This window comes from Pteropus medius, unplaced genomic scaffold (assembly GCF_902729225.1).
Source record: "Pteropus medius unplaced genomic scaffold, Ma_sr-lr_union100, whole genome shotgun sequence".
Classification (NCBI taxonomy): Eukaryota; Metazoa; Chordata; class Mammalia; order Chiroptera; family Pteropodidae; genus Pteropus; species Pteropus medius.
Genome location: NW_024340701.1, coordinates 6,155,817 through 6,172,506, shown reverse-complemented (window position 1 = coordinate 6,172,506; position 16,690 = coordinate 6,155,817). Strand labels below are relative to the sequence as shown.

The 16,690-nt window shown below is 36.0% G+C and overlaps 1 protein-coding gene and 1 pseudogene across 4 annotated transcripts in view; one reads left to right on the top strand and one right to left on the bottom strand.

Annotated features, from left to right (window-relative positions):
• OSBPL9 (oxysterol binding protein like 9) overlaps positions 1 to 16,690 on the bottom strand; it is a 111,965-nt gene that overhangs the window by 79,876 nt on the left and 15,399 nt on the right. For all 4 annotated transcript variants that reach the window (XM_039885985.1, XM_039885993.1, XM_039886022.1 and 1 more), the window contains exon 2: positions 13,428 to 13,478. In XM_039885985.1, coding sequence (XP_039741919.1) covers positions 13,428 to 13,478 — 51 coding nt within the window. The remainder of the gene's footprint in view (positions 1 to 13,427; positions 13,479 to 16,690) is intronic.
• LOC120623033 (uncharacterized) lies at positions 3,337 to 3,455 on the top strand (annotated as a pseudogene).

Sequence of the window (16,690 nt, the reverse complement as noted above, 5' to 3'; positions counted from 1 at the left end):
TTACATTACTCCTTGTCTGATAAGACAATCTGTCTGCTTTCAGCCTGGCCACATCTTAGTCTACAGTCCTTGGTATAGCCAGAGTAAAACTTCTAAAGTATAAACTCTTATAGAAGATCCAGATGTTCAAAACCTCCCTGGCTCTCCATGAACTATTAAATAAAGTCAACATTTCTTCATAATGCTATTCAAGACTGTTCAAAATCCGAAACAACCAATCTTTCTACTGTCATATCTAGCCCCTTACTCTTTACCTCATAGACTCTATATGTACTCAGCCTCAACATTTCTTCCACACACTAAACAAACACACAGCAAGCAATTTCATTTTTTATGTCCCTCCTCAAGCTCAATTCCCCATCGTTTGTAAAATAAAAGCAAAACCACATATCTCCCCCTAGCTACCACTTCCTTTCTGTTTTCACAGAGGCGCTTTTTAAAAATTGGCCATGCTTTAACTTTTCATCCACTATTGCAATCTAGCTCCCTTCCCCACCAGTGCAACAAACTGTACTCTCTCAGGTCCCCAACGACCACCTTACTAGTTTTATCACACAGTACTGCTCTGAAGCATTGTTTTGGTGCTGACCACATCTTTCTTGAAACTCCGTCAATGGCTCTTGATTACCTAAGCTGTGCTTCAGAAACATTTCTACCTAAGTATCTCTGACAACCTATTTTGGGAGAAAGCATCTTTTCTGGTCCTTTACACTTTTCCCCTCTCTATCCAAATGCCTCTTTGAAGACTTTAGAATCTAGCTAAAAATCTCCCACCCAATCAGGTCTTGCCATTACCCTGAGCGTTTTTCAGTGTACAGATGCACAATTCATCTGACACTCTGGCCTCTCAGTTGCTTGATTTGTTCAGCTCAAATAAACTTCACTGCCATTCTCCTTCAGTCACTGATTCCTCACATTAATACTCTAGACTTGCACTATGTAATATGACAGCCATTAGCCATATATGGGTAGTTAACTTTTAATTATAATGAATAAAAAATAAGTAAAATTTAAAAATCAGTTCCTCAGTCACATTTGTAATATTTCAAATGCTCAGTAGGCACATGTGGCTAGTGGTGACTGAACCAGCAATGTACATACAGAACATTTATATAACTGCACAGAGTTACACTGAACAGCACTGACCTAGATTTTGTCATCACAGAGAACTAAACCACAGTGAATAGTTAATAGTGCCAATTACTGAATATTTTCAATGGGATAGACATTATGGTAAATAGTTTACATATGTCATCTGAACACAACTTTATATTGAAAAATGACATACACACAAATCATAACTGTACAAGTTCATTGAAGAGAAGTTCCCCTTGTAACCTTTCCTAATCATGAGCCCCTCCCTCCATCCCAAAGATAAACACTATTCTTCTAACATTACAAACCAGTTTTCTCTGTCTCTGAACTTTACAGAAATGGACTCATACCATATATTTTCTTTTGTGTCTGGCTTCTTTCACTCAACATAATGTTTGTAAAATTCATCAGTGTTGTTGCATATAGCAGTAGTTTGTTCACTTTTGTTGGTATAAACATATTTAGTATTCCTTTGTACGGATATCCACAACTTATTTATCAATTCCATTGTAGATGGGCATTTATGTTGTTTCCAGTTTTAGGTTATTAGAATCATGCTGCTATGACACTCTTATTCATATCTCCTGTTATACACATGCTTGTATCTCCATTAAATAAAAATCTAGGAGTGAATCTGCTAAGTTATAGGCTATGCATACGCCAATTTTAATGGACACTGTCAAACAGTTCTCAAAAGTGTTTTTGCCAAGTACATTTCAACCAATGAGGTGTGAAAGTTTCAGCTGCTCCACATCTACAGTAACACTTTTTAGTCATTCTGGCAGGTGAGAAATGGTACCTTTCAAATGTTTTAATTTCTATTTCCCTGATAACTAATGAGCTTTTCGTGTTTTTGGCCATTTGATTATCCTCTTGTGCAATAGTTTCTTGCCTACTGACAAGACTGCACTACCATTTTCTAATTATCTGTAGGAGCTTTTTCTATATCCTGGATATAAATCCTTCACTGGTTATAAATTAGGCAAATATCTTCTCCCACCCTGTTGCCAGCCTTTGCAGTCTCACCATGTCTTTTCATGAAGGGTTCTTACCTTTGATGTAGTACAATGTATTGCTGTTAAACTTTGCAGTTGTACTTTCTGTGTCTTAAGAGGGCTTTCTCAATCACAAGGCCATAAAAATACTCTCCTACATTATCTTCTGGAAGCCTTTACATTTAGATATCAGTTAGAGTAAGTCCTCCAACTTTTTTCTCTTGGCCTTTATAAATTATGAATCAACACCATCACCATAGTTAGTCATAACCAGTTCTTCCTAGAACAGCAGGTGAGAACAAGTCACCATTTCTACTGGTCTGTTTGCTGATGGAGAAGGCAGGAATCAGAGGTGGGTATTCTTGGCCCTTTATAAATTTTAGAGTCGGTTGAACAAGTCATATGCACACATGTGCGCACACACACACACACACACGCTATGATATTGATTAGGAATGAACCACTTATTTAAGTCATTTTTAATTTCAGTAATCTTTCTAGTTTTCTGAGTAGAGGTCTTGCCCACCTTCTGTTAATATTTATTTCTAAGTAATTAATGTTTTTGATGGTAAATGTTCTCTATTTTTAAAATTTCCCTTTCTAATTACTAGTAGCTGGTATATTAAAATACAATTTATTTTTGCAGAGTGACCTTGTATTCAGTAACCTTGCTAAATTTACTTATCAATTCTAACAACAGTATATCTGTAGAGTCTTTTGGATTTTCTGTATGCTCTTCCTCAATCCTTATACCTTACATTTATTTTTCTTTCTTTATTCATTGTCTAGGACTGCCTGGTTTAAGACTGCCACCAGAATGGCAGACAACGTTGACTATTAATGGTGATGGGGGAATCTTCGTCTTGTTTTTGGTCTCTCTCCCACTGTCGACTATAGCTATTTAAAACCTTTATTTTCCTTGAACCCCCAACAATAACATAAGCCGTAGTTATCAGGTAGGAACTCTAAACCTGCTTTGCCATCCTACCTAAAGGTTCACCTGCATCTATACTCACTCCTGTTTCCTTTCTACTTGTCATAATGGAAAAGGGGCTCCATCCCCTATTATCTTTCCTCAAATCTCTTACTTTACCAATTTTCAACTTTTCTCTCTCTGCTCCTTTCTAACGGCATTTACATGCTCAAGTCTTTACCCTCTTTCCAAAACAATGATCTTTTTCAATTATATATCCTTATCTAGCATTGGCCTACCTCTCTCATTATTCAGTCAGGATTATTCAGACTTGTCTATGGCCATGCTACCCTGAACAAGCCTGATCCCGTCTGATCTCAGAAGCTAAGCACGGTCAGGCCTGATTAGTACTTGGATGGGAGACTGACTAGGAAGACCAGGAGCTGTAGGTGTAAAAAATAAAATAAAAAAATTAGGGATTGTAAGCCGACAAGGTCCTTGCAATCTGTGAGGTCAACTAAGGGTTGCCTCACCTAAAAAAAAAAAAATTATTCAGACTTATATATGCCTACAATTTATTTTAATCTCCCATTCCTTGTAGGATATGTAACCAAACCAATGGCTCTTCTTCACCTTCAAATAGGGTGATAATAAGACCTAGTTGGCCTAGATAGTTCTGGATTATTCCTGTTGTCTTGGCATAAAAATGAATAGAACCCCCTTTTAGTCTCAAGAGTGTCCTGGTTTAAGGGATATGGTCAATCTGCCATAGCCTAGCCTACAAGGCCCTCAATGATTTGCTCCACACACCTATCATCTCTCATCAAATTCTACATTTGGGCAGCTAGAGGTTTACCAATAGGCCCTAGCTGTCATCCTCCAAACATTCTTCCTCTTCCTTTATTTGAGTTTATACTACTTATTGTTTACATTTGGTAAAGCAAAAGTCCCCTTGCTAATCCATACATGGAATAGTATCCTATTATTAAGCAAAGTTCTTTGTATGCTAACCCATCAAAATATAAAGGTTTTCATTTCAACCCTGCTTTTATGACCCATTATGTCAACATAATCAATGTGTGTGTGTGTGTGTGTGTGTGTATCTTTCAATGACTCCTCATGATTTTTCTTCTGAAGGTTTCAGATGATCAACCTTTCAGGTTCTGTCAAATACTTGGGCTCGCCAAGGTGCCCACTGCTCCAGGGTCACACTATCCAGGTTCCAGATAAAAAGTAACTGGAGCTGGAGTCTTATGCAACAAGATCAATTTCCTGACTTGCTTTCTTCTTCTAGTGTACACGAAAACATACTACAGACATGAATCAGTTCTGGTGCCAAAGACAGAAAAACAGTGTTGTTCTCATGGCTTGGGGAGGTGGGAGGAGCCTAAGCCTGGCTCTTTTAGGGCCAATCTCCATTTGCAAGAAAAGTGGGCTGATAAACTGGCTCCAAAGATGATTAAAAAAAAGGATGACTCTTCTGGGACACAGATTGCTGACACAGCTCCTGAAAGGACGGCCAGGGATAAAATAGGAGTAAGATACAGCTCTGCCCTAGAAGAGACATTGTCTAGAGAGGAGAGAGAGGAGTCCACAATATAGAAAGCAAGAAAGCTCAAGGGCAGCCCACTCACCAAAGATACTGCTGCATGGAGCACCTGCTTAAGCATTATTCATTTATTCATCATGTATTTATTGAATCGTCTAGGCATTGTTCTAAGTGATAATAGAGTGATGAACAATTTGCTTTGTTTTTTTCTGATTTGTATGTATTCTTTTGGTTTTTTCTTTTTTGTCTTTTTTATTTGTAGGAGTTCTTTATGTATATTCTAGATGTTAAACCCTTTGTCAGTTGTATGCACTGCAAATATTTTCTCTTCTAGCCAAGGGTTCTCTTTCTTTTTGATTGTGGTATCTTTTTGTGGTTGTTGTTCAAAGATTTTAAAATTTGACTATTGTCGAACCAATCTTTTCTATCATGGTTTGTGCTAAGACATCTTTCTCTGTCCTGATAGCCTAAAGACATTCTTCTATGCGTTATTATAAGTACAAGTTTTCATTTTATACCTTTAATACTGCTGGAATTACTTTTTGTGTATAAAATGAGATAGAGAGTAGTTTTATTTTTTTCTATATAGGCAGCCAATTGATTCAGCTTCTTTTACAGAGTGATAGAATCTGATTTGTAATGTCTCATATACTAAATTCCCATAGATGAGGGGTTCTATTTTCTCTTTCTGTGCCTTCTTGTCTGTGCTACTGAACTATTGCTTTCTCCTTATACTAATATCATGTCATTTTATTACCATAGTTTCATAAAAAGTCTTACTATCTGCAATGGCAAGTCCCCCAACTCCTTATTCTTCAAAATTTTCTTGCCCCTTTACCATTTTAAATTATTTTTAGAATCACCTTGTCAAGTTCTTTGATAAGCCTAAGTGTAGTTTTGACTGGAATCACTTGTGTTTATAATTTAGGACAATAAACATATACATGTTATTGAGTCTAGCAGGCAAGAACAGGATATAGCTTTTTCCAAATTCAGATCTTCCTTTAGTCTTTCGATGATGTTTTATTGTTTTATTTCCATCGAAACAATGCATTCATCTTATAAAATATATTCCTAGGTAATTTAGAGTTCTTTTATTATTATAAACCAAATTTCTTTTTAAATGACTTTTTCTAATTGTTTGTGGGTCATATAAAGGAACACTATATGTTTTCTGCACATTGATTGCATATCCAAAACCCTTTTTTCTGTAAATTATTTTGGGTTGTTTTATGTAAACAATATCATCGGCAAGACTAATGTTTATGCCTCCCTTTCAATCCTTTTTTAAAAAAATCTTTTATTCTTCTGTTACATGTTTACCAGGACCTCCAGTACAGTTATAGAAATATCATCTGCAAATACTAATTTTGTTCTTCCTTCCAAGCCTTATATCTTTTGTATCTTTTTTTGTTTTATAGCATTCACTAGGAACTCCAGAGCACAACATTTAAAGAAGGAGCAAAAGCAGGCACCTTTATCTTGCTGCTGATTTTAAAGAGGATACTATTATTTCATTATTAAGCACACTATAGCATTTTAGCAAATTTACCCCTTATCAGATTAAGAATATTCTCTTCTATTCCTAGTTTGCTGAATCTTGAATGCATGTTTCATTTTATTCACTGCTTCTACATTTATTCAGATGGCAATGTAGTTTTCCTCCTTTAATCTGTTAATATGCTAAGTTGATTAATTTTAAAATTAGCATCCTAGTATTCCCAGAATAAACTCAATTTGGTCATAATACTTCTTGTTTATACATTACTGAGTATGGTTTGCTGTATTTTGTCCAGGATTTTGACATCTACATTAATAAGTAATTCTGGACTAAAATTTTCCTTTGTTAATTTCTTCTTTCTATTTTTTTGAAATTTAATATGTAGCTCATTAATTTTCAATCTATTTTATAATATATTCATTTAAGATTACAAATCTTAGATGCAGTTTTAACAGGTGGTTTCTTCATTATCATTCAAGTTTAAATATTTCATAATTTCCATTATGATTTCTACTTTCACCAATGAATTATTTAAAAATATGCATGTAAAGTGGTAAGTGGCTACTGTCTTGTTAAGAGATTTCTAACTTATTCTGTGTCGAAGACTGTTATCTATGCAATATTGGGTTTGGTATTCTCTTTTTCCTAACAATCTAAATTTTTTTCTTGAAGTCTATTATGTCTGAAATTAATACTATTTCCTAGCTTTCTTTTGGTTAACAATTTCCTGGAATCTTTTTCCATCACTTTCTTTTTTATTTAACTTTTAATTTATAATTACAAAATATTATGAACATTCAGACAATATAGCACTAATGACAGCTATGTACCAATCACAGAGACTAAATAAATATTTACATCTTGCCCAAGAGAGGACATTTGCAGTGTCAAATTCATACAGGAGATGACACTTGCAAAAAAGCTACTGAATTAAAAAGACAGAAATCAATAATTTTTCATAGTAAAATGACAAGACAATTGACAAAAGCAGATCTAAGAGGATGAGGGGGAAAGACAGTCTTAAGGTTAAACATTAACCTAAAAATAATGCTTTATTGCATCCACTCTAAGGTGTCAATGATTATAAGATGCATCCCTATACCAGAGATGTTAACATATGAAAAAAATTTAGCATCAATTACATAAGGCACTAGCAGAAGAAGTCACGGCTGAAACTATTAATAATCTATCCATGGTACACTGCCAGCTTCTCTTGTGATAGACTAAAGGAAAAGAGAACAGGAAATCCATCAACTTTAATGACCAACACTATTGGTAACCTACTTCCACTGGACTGGGTAAAAAGTATTACTTTAAGTCACACATGGATTAATAGTTTCTGAAAACTCACACTACAGTTAGCATTAAAACTCTGTTGAATAAAATTCACCTTACTTGGGCGATTCCTAAGGCCCTGTAGAATTCTTCAGAACCTGAAATTCATCTTATCAATGGTAATTTTTAATTACAACAGTAACTACCATTCATTTAGAACCTAAGTCCCAGACACTGTGTTTGGATACTTTTTAATATGTTAATGTTATATCCATAATTCTATGAGTAAATGATATGATGCTTTTACTAGGGAGATAAAGAAAATAGGACTCAGAGCTGAATAGTTGAGTTCCCTGAAATCACAAAGCTAATCAGCATCAAAATCCAGATTTGAATTCCACTTCATATATGTTCTGTTCTTGTCTCTACCCAACACTGCCTCTTTAATGTTACTGCTTCTCCATTTTTCAGATTCTATCTAAGAATGTCAATATTTTGCTTTTAGCTAGGATATTGGGGAGGTAGGGGAATTAGACACCGGGACTTAACGAACATTTTACTTTTACATCAAGGCAAGGGCACCATCTAGTGGCACACACTTTGCCACAAATACAGTCAAATAAAATAGGATGAAAACGGTTTTTCACTCTTCTTTCCTCCACCAGTTTTACACTACCTTGCAACAAGTTGGAGTGTTTACACTAATTCCTCTAGTCAAAAAGAGCAAGATCCTGGTAACATTAAGAATCGAAAAGGGTTTTGGAATGAGACAGAGCCAAGTTCAATCTCAAATTCACCACTTAATGACGGTGAGTTTTGGAAATTTACTAAAAGTAGCTTGAGTCTCAGTCTCGTGTGTAAAAAATGACACCATTTACCTGACAGGGCTATCATGGGGATACACGTGAAAATCATCCAATACAGAACCTGATCATAAGAGCTTCCTCAATAATTACTGGTTCCTTCTCTAGTTTCCTTTTATGTAGACTAAAACCACATAGGTGTTTTGGTTTGTTTTTTAGAAAACATACCATACCACTAGCTAATGTTGTGTTTAAGAAAACTTCCATAGTTCCCTCACATGCAAACTAAAGGCAAATTCTCCAATATATATATTTGTAATTTTTATAAATACATGAAATTGACAATAAGCATAACTATCTACTTCCTATGAACCAGGCACGTGAGACAGTAGATGGGAACTCACTATGGAGTGGGGAAAATAGACAAGTTAAAATGTAATAGCTATAAGGGACAAATGTTGTGATAAGGTAGAGGAGGGGAAATGTGGATCAGGAATGCATCACAGAAGAGGCAACATCTGAAAAGTCTCTTAAAAGATGAGCTCACCAGACAAGGGTACAGAAAATTCTTGCCATAAGAAAAAAATGTCAGGAGCAATAAATTATGATGAAACACAATGAGAGAACATGAAATATAGTGTAGTTGAAACACAGGATAGGATAGATTGGAGAAGGGAGAAGAGCTCTGTGGCATGGGTTAATAATAGCTCGTTAAGCTCATTTGGAATCTAGATGATAGCTGCATTATCAGTAACCACCATTATCACCACCATCATCATCCAGAACAGTTATTTAATGGATGTGTACTATGGGCCAAACCTTGTGTGTATAAAATTGATAAGACTCACAACAACTCTGTATAGAGGAGAGACTGTTCCATTTCTGAACTCTGGAGCTAGATCCAGCTAGATCCTGGCCCGAACTGAGATTGATTCCTGTAAATCCCCTCAGACACTGTCTGAGTGACCCCTCTCTTCTGCCCCATGGTATGCTGATTCCTGGAACAGGCTGCTGCCCAATCCCAGGCAAAAATGCAAGGTGCTTTCCCCTTATCTGGGGCAGGTCACGCCCCAGTACCCCTATCCACCTTACCCTGTTCTATATCATTCTTCAGCACCTGTCATGCAGAGGCTATCCGTGTTGTCTTGCCACTGCCCAAGATAAGCCTCATAATGTAAGTCCCCTAAATATACTCTTGATGTAATGCTGGAGTTGTCAGCCTCTTTCTTTGGTCTCTTGGAAAACTTTCCCAACACCCCGTAAGTTATATAATGTTATTTTTAGAGGTTAAGAAATTTGCCCAAAGTCAGTAAGGGGTGGAGCTAAATGAGATTCAGACCCAGGTCTCTCTTCTTCTCTCTCTTACACCAGTGGTCCCAAAATTGACTGCATAACAATCTGGAGAATCTGTTTAAAAATAAAAGTTCTAGACCCTATTCTACAACAGTATGTCTAGAGAGGGGGACTTGGAAACCTATAGTGTAAACAAACTCTCCAAATATTTCTTAAATAGGAAACCAAATGGCAGTCCAGCTTTTTTAAAACACAGTTCACCCTTAAATAACAAGTTTGAACTGCATGGGTCCACTTATACACGGATTTTTTTCAACACATAACATAAATGTATTTTCTCTTATGATTTTCTTAATAGCATTTTTTTCTCTAGCTTACTTTATTGAAAGACTACAGTACATAATATATATACATACAAATTATGTGTGAATCATTTGTTCATATAATTGGTAAGGCTTCTGATCAACAATAGGTTATTAGTAGTTAAGTTTTGGGAGAGTCAAAAATCAGATGCAGATTTTCAACTGCACCAGGGGCTTGGCACCACTAACCCCTGCATTATTCATGGGTCAACTGTACCTCAAAGTCTCTCAAAACACACACACACACACACACACACACACACACACACACACACACACGAACATACATATTACTAATTAATAGCTTCCATCTATGTGCCAGGTGCCTAATCCTCACAAAATTCTGCAAAGGTATTATACTACCTTCTTTAAAGAGAAAACACAATCTCGAGAAGCCTACAGATAGTTTCCCTCTCTCAGTCAACAAAGCAAAAGGCAAAAATAAGATTCAAACACAGGTATATCTGGTTCTTCTCTGTCATGCTGTTTGGCAGACTGAATTCTACCCTCAACCCCAGTGACCTTTGCCCCTATATAATCTCTTCCCCTTTGAATGTAGGTAGAAACTCAATATGATGAGATCTCATTTTCAGTAATTATGCTACAGGATGAGTTAATACTGAAGTGATTATATGGCACTTGGTGGGTGTGACCTAATCTAATCATGAGGCCTTTTAGAAGCAAGGTGTTTTCTACAGCTGGTAGTAGAATGGGAAGTCAGAGAGAGATTCAAAACTCTAGAAGGATTTGATGTGCCATGCTGTCTTGACGATGGAAGGGCCATCGTCAAGGAATATGTACAGCCTCAAGGAATATGTACAGGACAAGGAATATGTACAGCCTCTAGAAGTTGATTGCAGATCTTAGCCGTCAGCCAGCAAGAAAACTAGGACCTCAGTCTTATAACAAGGAACTGAATTCTGCCAACTACCTGAATATCCTTGGAGGCAGATTCTCTCTTGGAGTCTTCCTCATTGCCTCCAGATAAGAGCCCACCCTGACCATGAGCTCAATTTCAGCCTTGTGAGACCTTAAGCAGAGTACCCTTCTGAGATGCCTGATCTACAGAACAGATCTACAGATAATAAATGGGTGTGAGTTTTTTAATTGTGGTACACATAACATAAAATTTACCATTTAAATATGTTTAAGTGTTCGGTTTAGTAGCATTAAGTACATTCATATTGTGTGTGACCATCACAACCACCCATCTCCAGAATGGTTTCATCTTCCCAAATTACTCTGTACCCATTAAACAAGTACTCCCCAATCCTCCTGCCCCCATACCCTGGAAACCACCATTCTACTTTCTGTCTCCATGAATCTGACTACTCTAGATACCTCATATAAGCAGAATCATATAGTATTTTCTTTTAATAACACACTCATTTCATTCAGCTTAATATCCCTAAGATATGACTATGTGTCAGAATTTTCTTCCTTTTTAAGACTAAATAATATTCCATTGTATGTATATACCACATTTTGTTTATTCATCCATCAAATAGACACTGGATGCTTCTATCTCTAGGCTACTGTGAGTAATGCTTCTATGAATATGGGTGTAGAAATATCTGTTCGAGTTTCTACTTTCAATTCTTTTGGAGAATATATATAAATGTTTTAAGTCAATTCATGATCTTGAAAATTGGGTAAAAGGAAATAAGCATTTATCCTATTTGTATTGTACTACTGGGCAACCAAATAATAGATGAAGTGTCATCCAAACAAAATGATAAAATGTCATAATTTTGCAGCTCCCAAATAAGTTAATCTAGGTGCTGAGCATCAATAACTACTAATATCAGTGAAGAGCAAAAACCAGACATTATGTGCTTTCTGATTAAAAAAACACACTGCCACCTATAGTCTTGCCAAAGGCAAGACTCATTAGTCTCTGGATCCAGCTGCCAATTTGCAGGAAAAGCAGAGACAGAGGAACATGTTGAACTGCACAGTATACAATTAGTAAAATCTATACTATGGACAACTCCTATAGGTCAAAGGGTCTGAATTCTTCAGTAGATAAATTACAATAAGATATCAAGTATTTTTTAAATGGGCAAGATAAAAATACAGAATTTAAGAATGCAAATCCAAGACGTGATTACTAGAATAGAAAAGTAGTTATTTTAGAAGACAGGAAGGAGGGCTGTAATTTGAATGGGGCACATAAACAGGCTTTTGGGGTAGTTGGAAAAATTCTGTTTTTTAATCTGGGTAGTAGTCACAAGGGTTAATAATTAATTCAGCTATTTTTAAAAGGAAAAATAGTGCATTAAATGTAACGATGAGACAGTGGCCCAAGTCCAGATTTAATTCAACTGAAGAGTTGTCTCAGTACAACTCTGCCAAAGCATCACTACTGAGCCTACCTCAAGCCAAGAAAGCAGTTAACACCAGACTGAGTGGTGACTGAGGTCAATAACAAGTGCTTAGAAAAGCAATTAAATCAAGAAGACAAAAGGAAAACCAAAGGAAAGGAATAAAACAGTAAACATTTTTTAAAACTCGTTATGCTTTCACATACACTCGTTCTAAATAGGCCTGTCTTATTCCTATCCTGCAACTTCACCATACTGACTTCTACCTCAGTTGCCAAAATTTGTGTATTAGAATTTGGTTTCTTTCTGAGTTATTTCTCATTTCTACCAATGAGCTACTGGTAATATAAGGCAATAATGTTTACCAAATACAGTTACATTTTCAAAAATAAGGGTACAGAAAAAAGATGGCAAAAGAAAGCAAACAGGATCCTGAAGAAGAAAATGCTATACTTAGAAGCTGATTTACCTAGTTATGATAGAGGTAAGCCCTTGTTTAGATACAATGGAGTACTAGAAACTATATCCTGAAGACTTTCTTTTTTGCCGTTAGCTATTTGGACAATGGTGGAAACTGAGCAAGCAAATAAAAGCAGCATGAAGCTGTAGGCCTGTCTAATATGGTAGCCACAAGCCATATGTGGCTACTGGGCACCTGAAGTGCAGCTAGTCTGAACTGAGATGTACTGTAAGTATAAAAGACATATCTGATTTTGAAGACTTGGTATTTAGAAAATTATGTAAAATATCTTGTTAATGATTTTTATTGATTATATGTTGAGATGATAATATTCTGGGTATACTGACCTAAATAAAATATATTATTAAAATTAATTTCTTGTTTCTTTTTACTTTTTAAACATGGCTACTACAAAAAATTTTAAATATATATATATGTGGCTCATATTATATTTCTACTGGACATCACTGCTACATACCATTATTAAATAGTACTGAACAGGAAGAACGAAGCTAAAAGTGGGAATTTTTCAGAGTTTTTTTCTACTGTTTGCTCTACCACCATTACAACTCATTTTCCAGCCCCTGTCCTGGCTATAAAAAGAGGCTAAACAAAAATCAGTAGCTGCATTAAGTCATGAACACGACATTTAAATCATGGGCAAAAAGAACTGAGTTCTAGTCCTGATTCTGGCACTGACTAGCAGTTACCCTGGAGAAATCACTTTTTCTCTCTGAGCTTTAGTTGTCTGTCCCAACAAGTAAGAAAGCTAACTAAATTTATACTTCCCTGATTCCGGCAAAATATTTTTTTGAATTTGTCAAAATTGGTTTTCATAAAAATGAGTAAATACTCACTCTGAGTCTAACACATCCTCGGCGAGAGCCTCTCATCATTTTGTCCTTGGACTAAAAGAAAAACAAAAACATTCAATGAATAAAAAATTAACAGACTGTTCTTAGAATCATCTAGAGATGAACAAAATTTATAATAATATCATTCCTTTTTTCCCCATCCCTTTCCCCGCTTCAAATCACTTACGGATGGATTCTCAAATTTGAGAATCACCTGGAAGGCTAAGAATCACTTGAGGGTTTACGAATCACTCCCAGATGATTCTGACTCAGGCAGACAGAGGACCACATTTTGAGAAACACTGCTTTAGTTTTATCTCTTTGCAATTCCCCATAAAAGTCCCATTTTTGCCTCTGGGATTTCTCATCCAATGTTCCTCAACTTGGAATATCCTTGACCCTGATTTTCTGCCTTACCTCTCATGTACCTTACCTCTCTCTGAATTGGATTCCCATCCCTAGGCTCCCAGTCTCCTATGTGTGTTCCCCTGTAGTGGCCTATACCACCTGTGCTATAATGGTTAGTTAGCTTGTCTGACTCACCCATAGGACTGCACATTTCTTAGGGGGTAGGAATTTTATCTGACTTATGCTTTAGAACAGTGTGTGGCACACATTAGGTGCTCGAAAAATATTTACTGATGAAACACTGCTTACCCTTTATGTTTCTATTAGACTGGGCCTAGCAAAGGCTACGTTCTGCACAATAAGCCCTGTTAGCATTCGGTAAATACTACTAAAATTAAATTAGTCATTTGTAATAAAATAAAACCTTAAATAATCAAAGTTTTCAAAATATTTAACACTTCAACAACTGGTATTTTTCTTACTCCCCTATGTAAGAAAGAAGTAAAACAAGTCAATATCATTGAGTTATATTTTAAAGAAAATTGTCCCACTTTAAACCATCCTACATCCAATGTACTGAGCCATAGGCAAACTTCCAGCTATGAGATAACTAAGTTCTAGGGATTTAATGTACAGCATGGTAATTGTATTATATACTTGGAAAGTTGTTAAAAGAGTAAGTCGTAAATGTTCTCACCACAAAAAAAAAAAAGGAAAAATGATAACTGAGATGATAAATGTGTTAATTAACCTTGTTGTGGTAATCACTTTGCAATATACATGTATATCATATCATCATGTTGTACACCTTACACAATGTTACATGCCAGTTATATCTCAATAAAGCTAGAAAAAATAAAAAATATTTCTTGGGGATATTTGCAGGTCTGTACAAAAAGATCTGCCTTATCCTTCTTATTGACTACAGTATAGTCTATGAACATAGACTATGTAATTGTTTTCATTGATTCTAAACTTATCGATATAACAAAAATACGATGATAAATCAAAGTTGATGCTCTTAAAAGTTCTTTACTAACAATACAGTTAGTAAAAACACAGTTAACAAAAACATTCCCTATGCATTTAATAGCCCTTTTGCCACTCTTTATCTTCCCTCCAAGTGTCAAAGCAATACACAAAAATAATTAGGTTTGAAAATACCCAGTGAGAGTTAAAATGCAGCTCAAACAAGGTAACAACAAATATATTCATCCTAATCCTCTTCAACTTTTAAAAATAAGGTTATAATAAATAGGAAAAGGGCAAGACAGGCCCCAATGATGGTACCACTGTTAGGGTTATGAATTAGAAAACACTGATAGAAATAAGTAAAAATTATTAAAACAAATATAACTAGAAAACAATTAGACAAATCCAGAATGTGGGACATCACACAAAATAATTGACCTAGATGCTTAAACACACACACACACACACACACACACATACACACACACACTAACATGTATAAAACAATTTTAATGCAAAGCAAAAATAAGTCCTAATCTAGGACTAGAAAAAAGATTCTGATAAGGGAGGGAAGGTAGACAAAAGAAGGCATTCCAAGCCAAGAAAATGACATCAGCAAAGGCACAGGTACAGAAAACTTTAAACATGAGGTATTCAAAGAAGGAAAGTAAACTGACAGACCCAAGCCCAGAGTGCAGCGACGTAGAAGAAAGAGGCTGAAAAAAAGATGTGGAGAAGAGATCCCAAAGAGTTTGAAAAAAAAATAGTGAGAAGTTAAGGAAATCAAACCTTATTCCATAGTTAACGAAGAGCTACTGAAGGTTCACGAGGAAGACGATAATGTTCTCAAAAGTGTGTTTTATAAAAATAACACTGTTTAATACGAGGACTTGGGGGAAAAGGATGATGGAGACATTAATAGCAATAGCAGTAGCAGCATCAAACAGCAACAGATTTTCACTTATTGATGCCCCCTATGTGACAGGCATGTTATATACAGTAAACCTCACAGACCTTGTATAGTAAAAACTAATATTATAAGTGAAAGTGACATCAGGAGGATCAAGTAAATTACCCAATGTTACACATGTAAAATATAGCAAAGTCTGACACAGCAGGCGCAACTTGGAATGTCTGTCCTGCAAATCATTCTCCCAGACTGTATCTGTACTCTAACTTTGAATCCTCCTCCTCTTCCACATGACACAGAGCCCTCTCCCCCATTCTGTCTCCACTCAGCTCTAAAGTGAGAATAAAATAAAGCTGGTGTAACTAAGTTCTCAGGGGCACAGTGAGTGCTGAAGGAGTAATTATTTGACCAAACTGGCCAATCACAGGACCTACTATCCCACAAGGCCTTTCCCAGGGAGTTTTCCTACTGGGGCGGAGTAAGAGCTCTTGCCTATCTAATATGAGGAACAGTTACCATAGGTCATGTGCCTTTTACAAGAAGAAAGGAATAAATAAAGCATACGCAGTGAGAGAGAGGAGAGGCAGGAAGTCATAGCTGCCAGTAATCTTCAGCTACACCCTGTTCCGAAGCAAACCTGCCTGAGCCAATGCCTTTCACTGAATATCAGCGGTGTTTCTGTTTTTGTTTGATAAATACTAGTAGCTTCCAGTGATGAGAAGTGAAGCTTTACCTGAACCCCTAGACTAGAAACCCACCAGTTCCCACCACCTGCAAAATATTCTTATTCTATTTTTCTTTATAATAGTGTAGGGGAAAAAACCTTCCCTGGATTTCTCAACAGTCCTCCAACCTTTCCACATACCATAAAAATTAGAACTGTTGTTTTCCTCAATCTGAAAGGATAATAAAAACTTCTTTTATTTCCCAGAGAAGACTGAAAGGTTATAGCCTAAAGGAGGTCCCTAGGCTAAGTCTCCACAGTGACAGGAAGAGGTGAGCAGCTCACACCTTAGGTACTCAACCACCTCTGTCA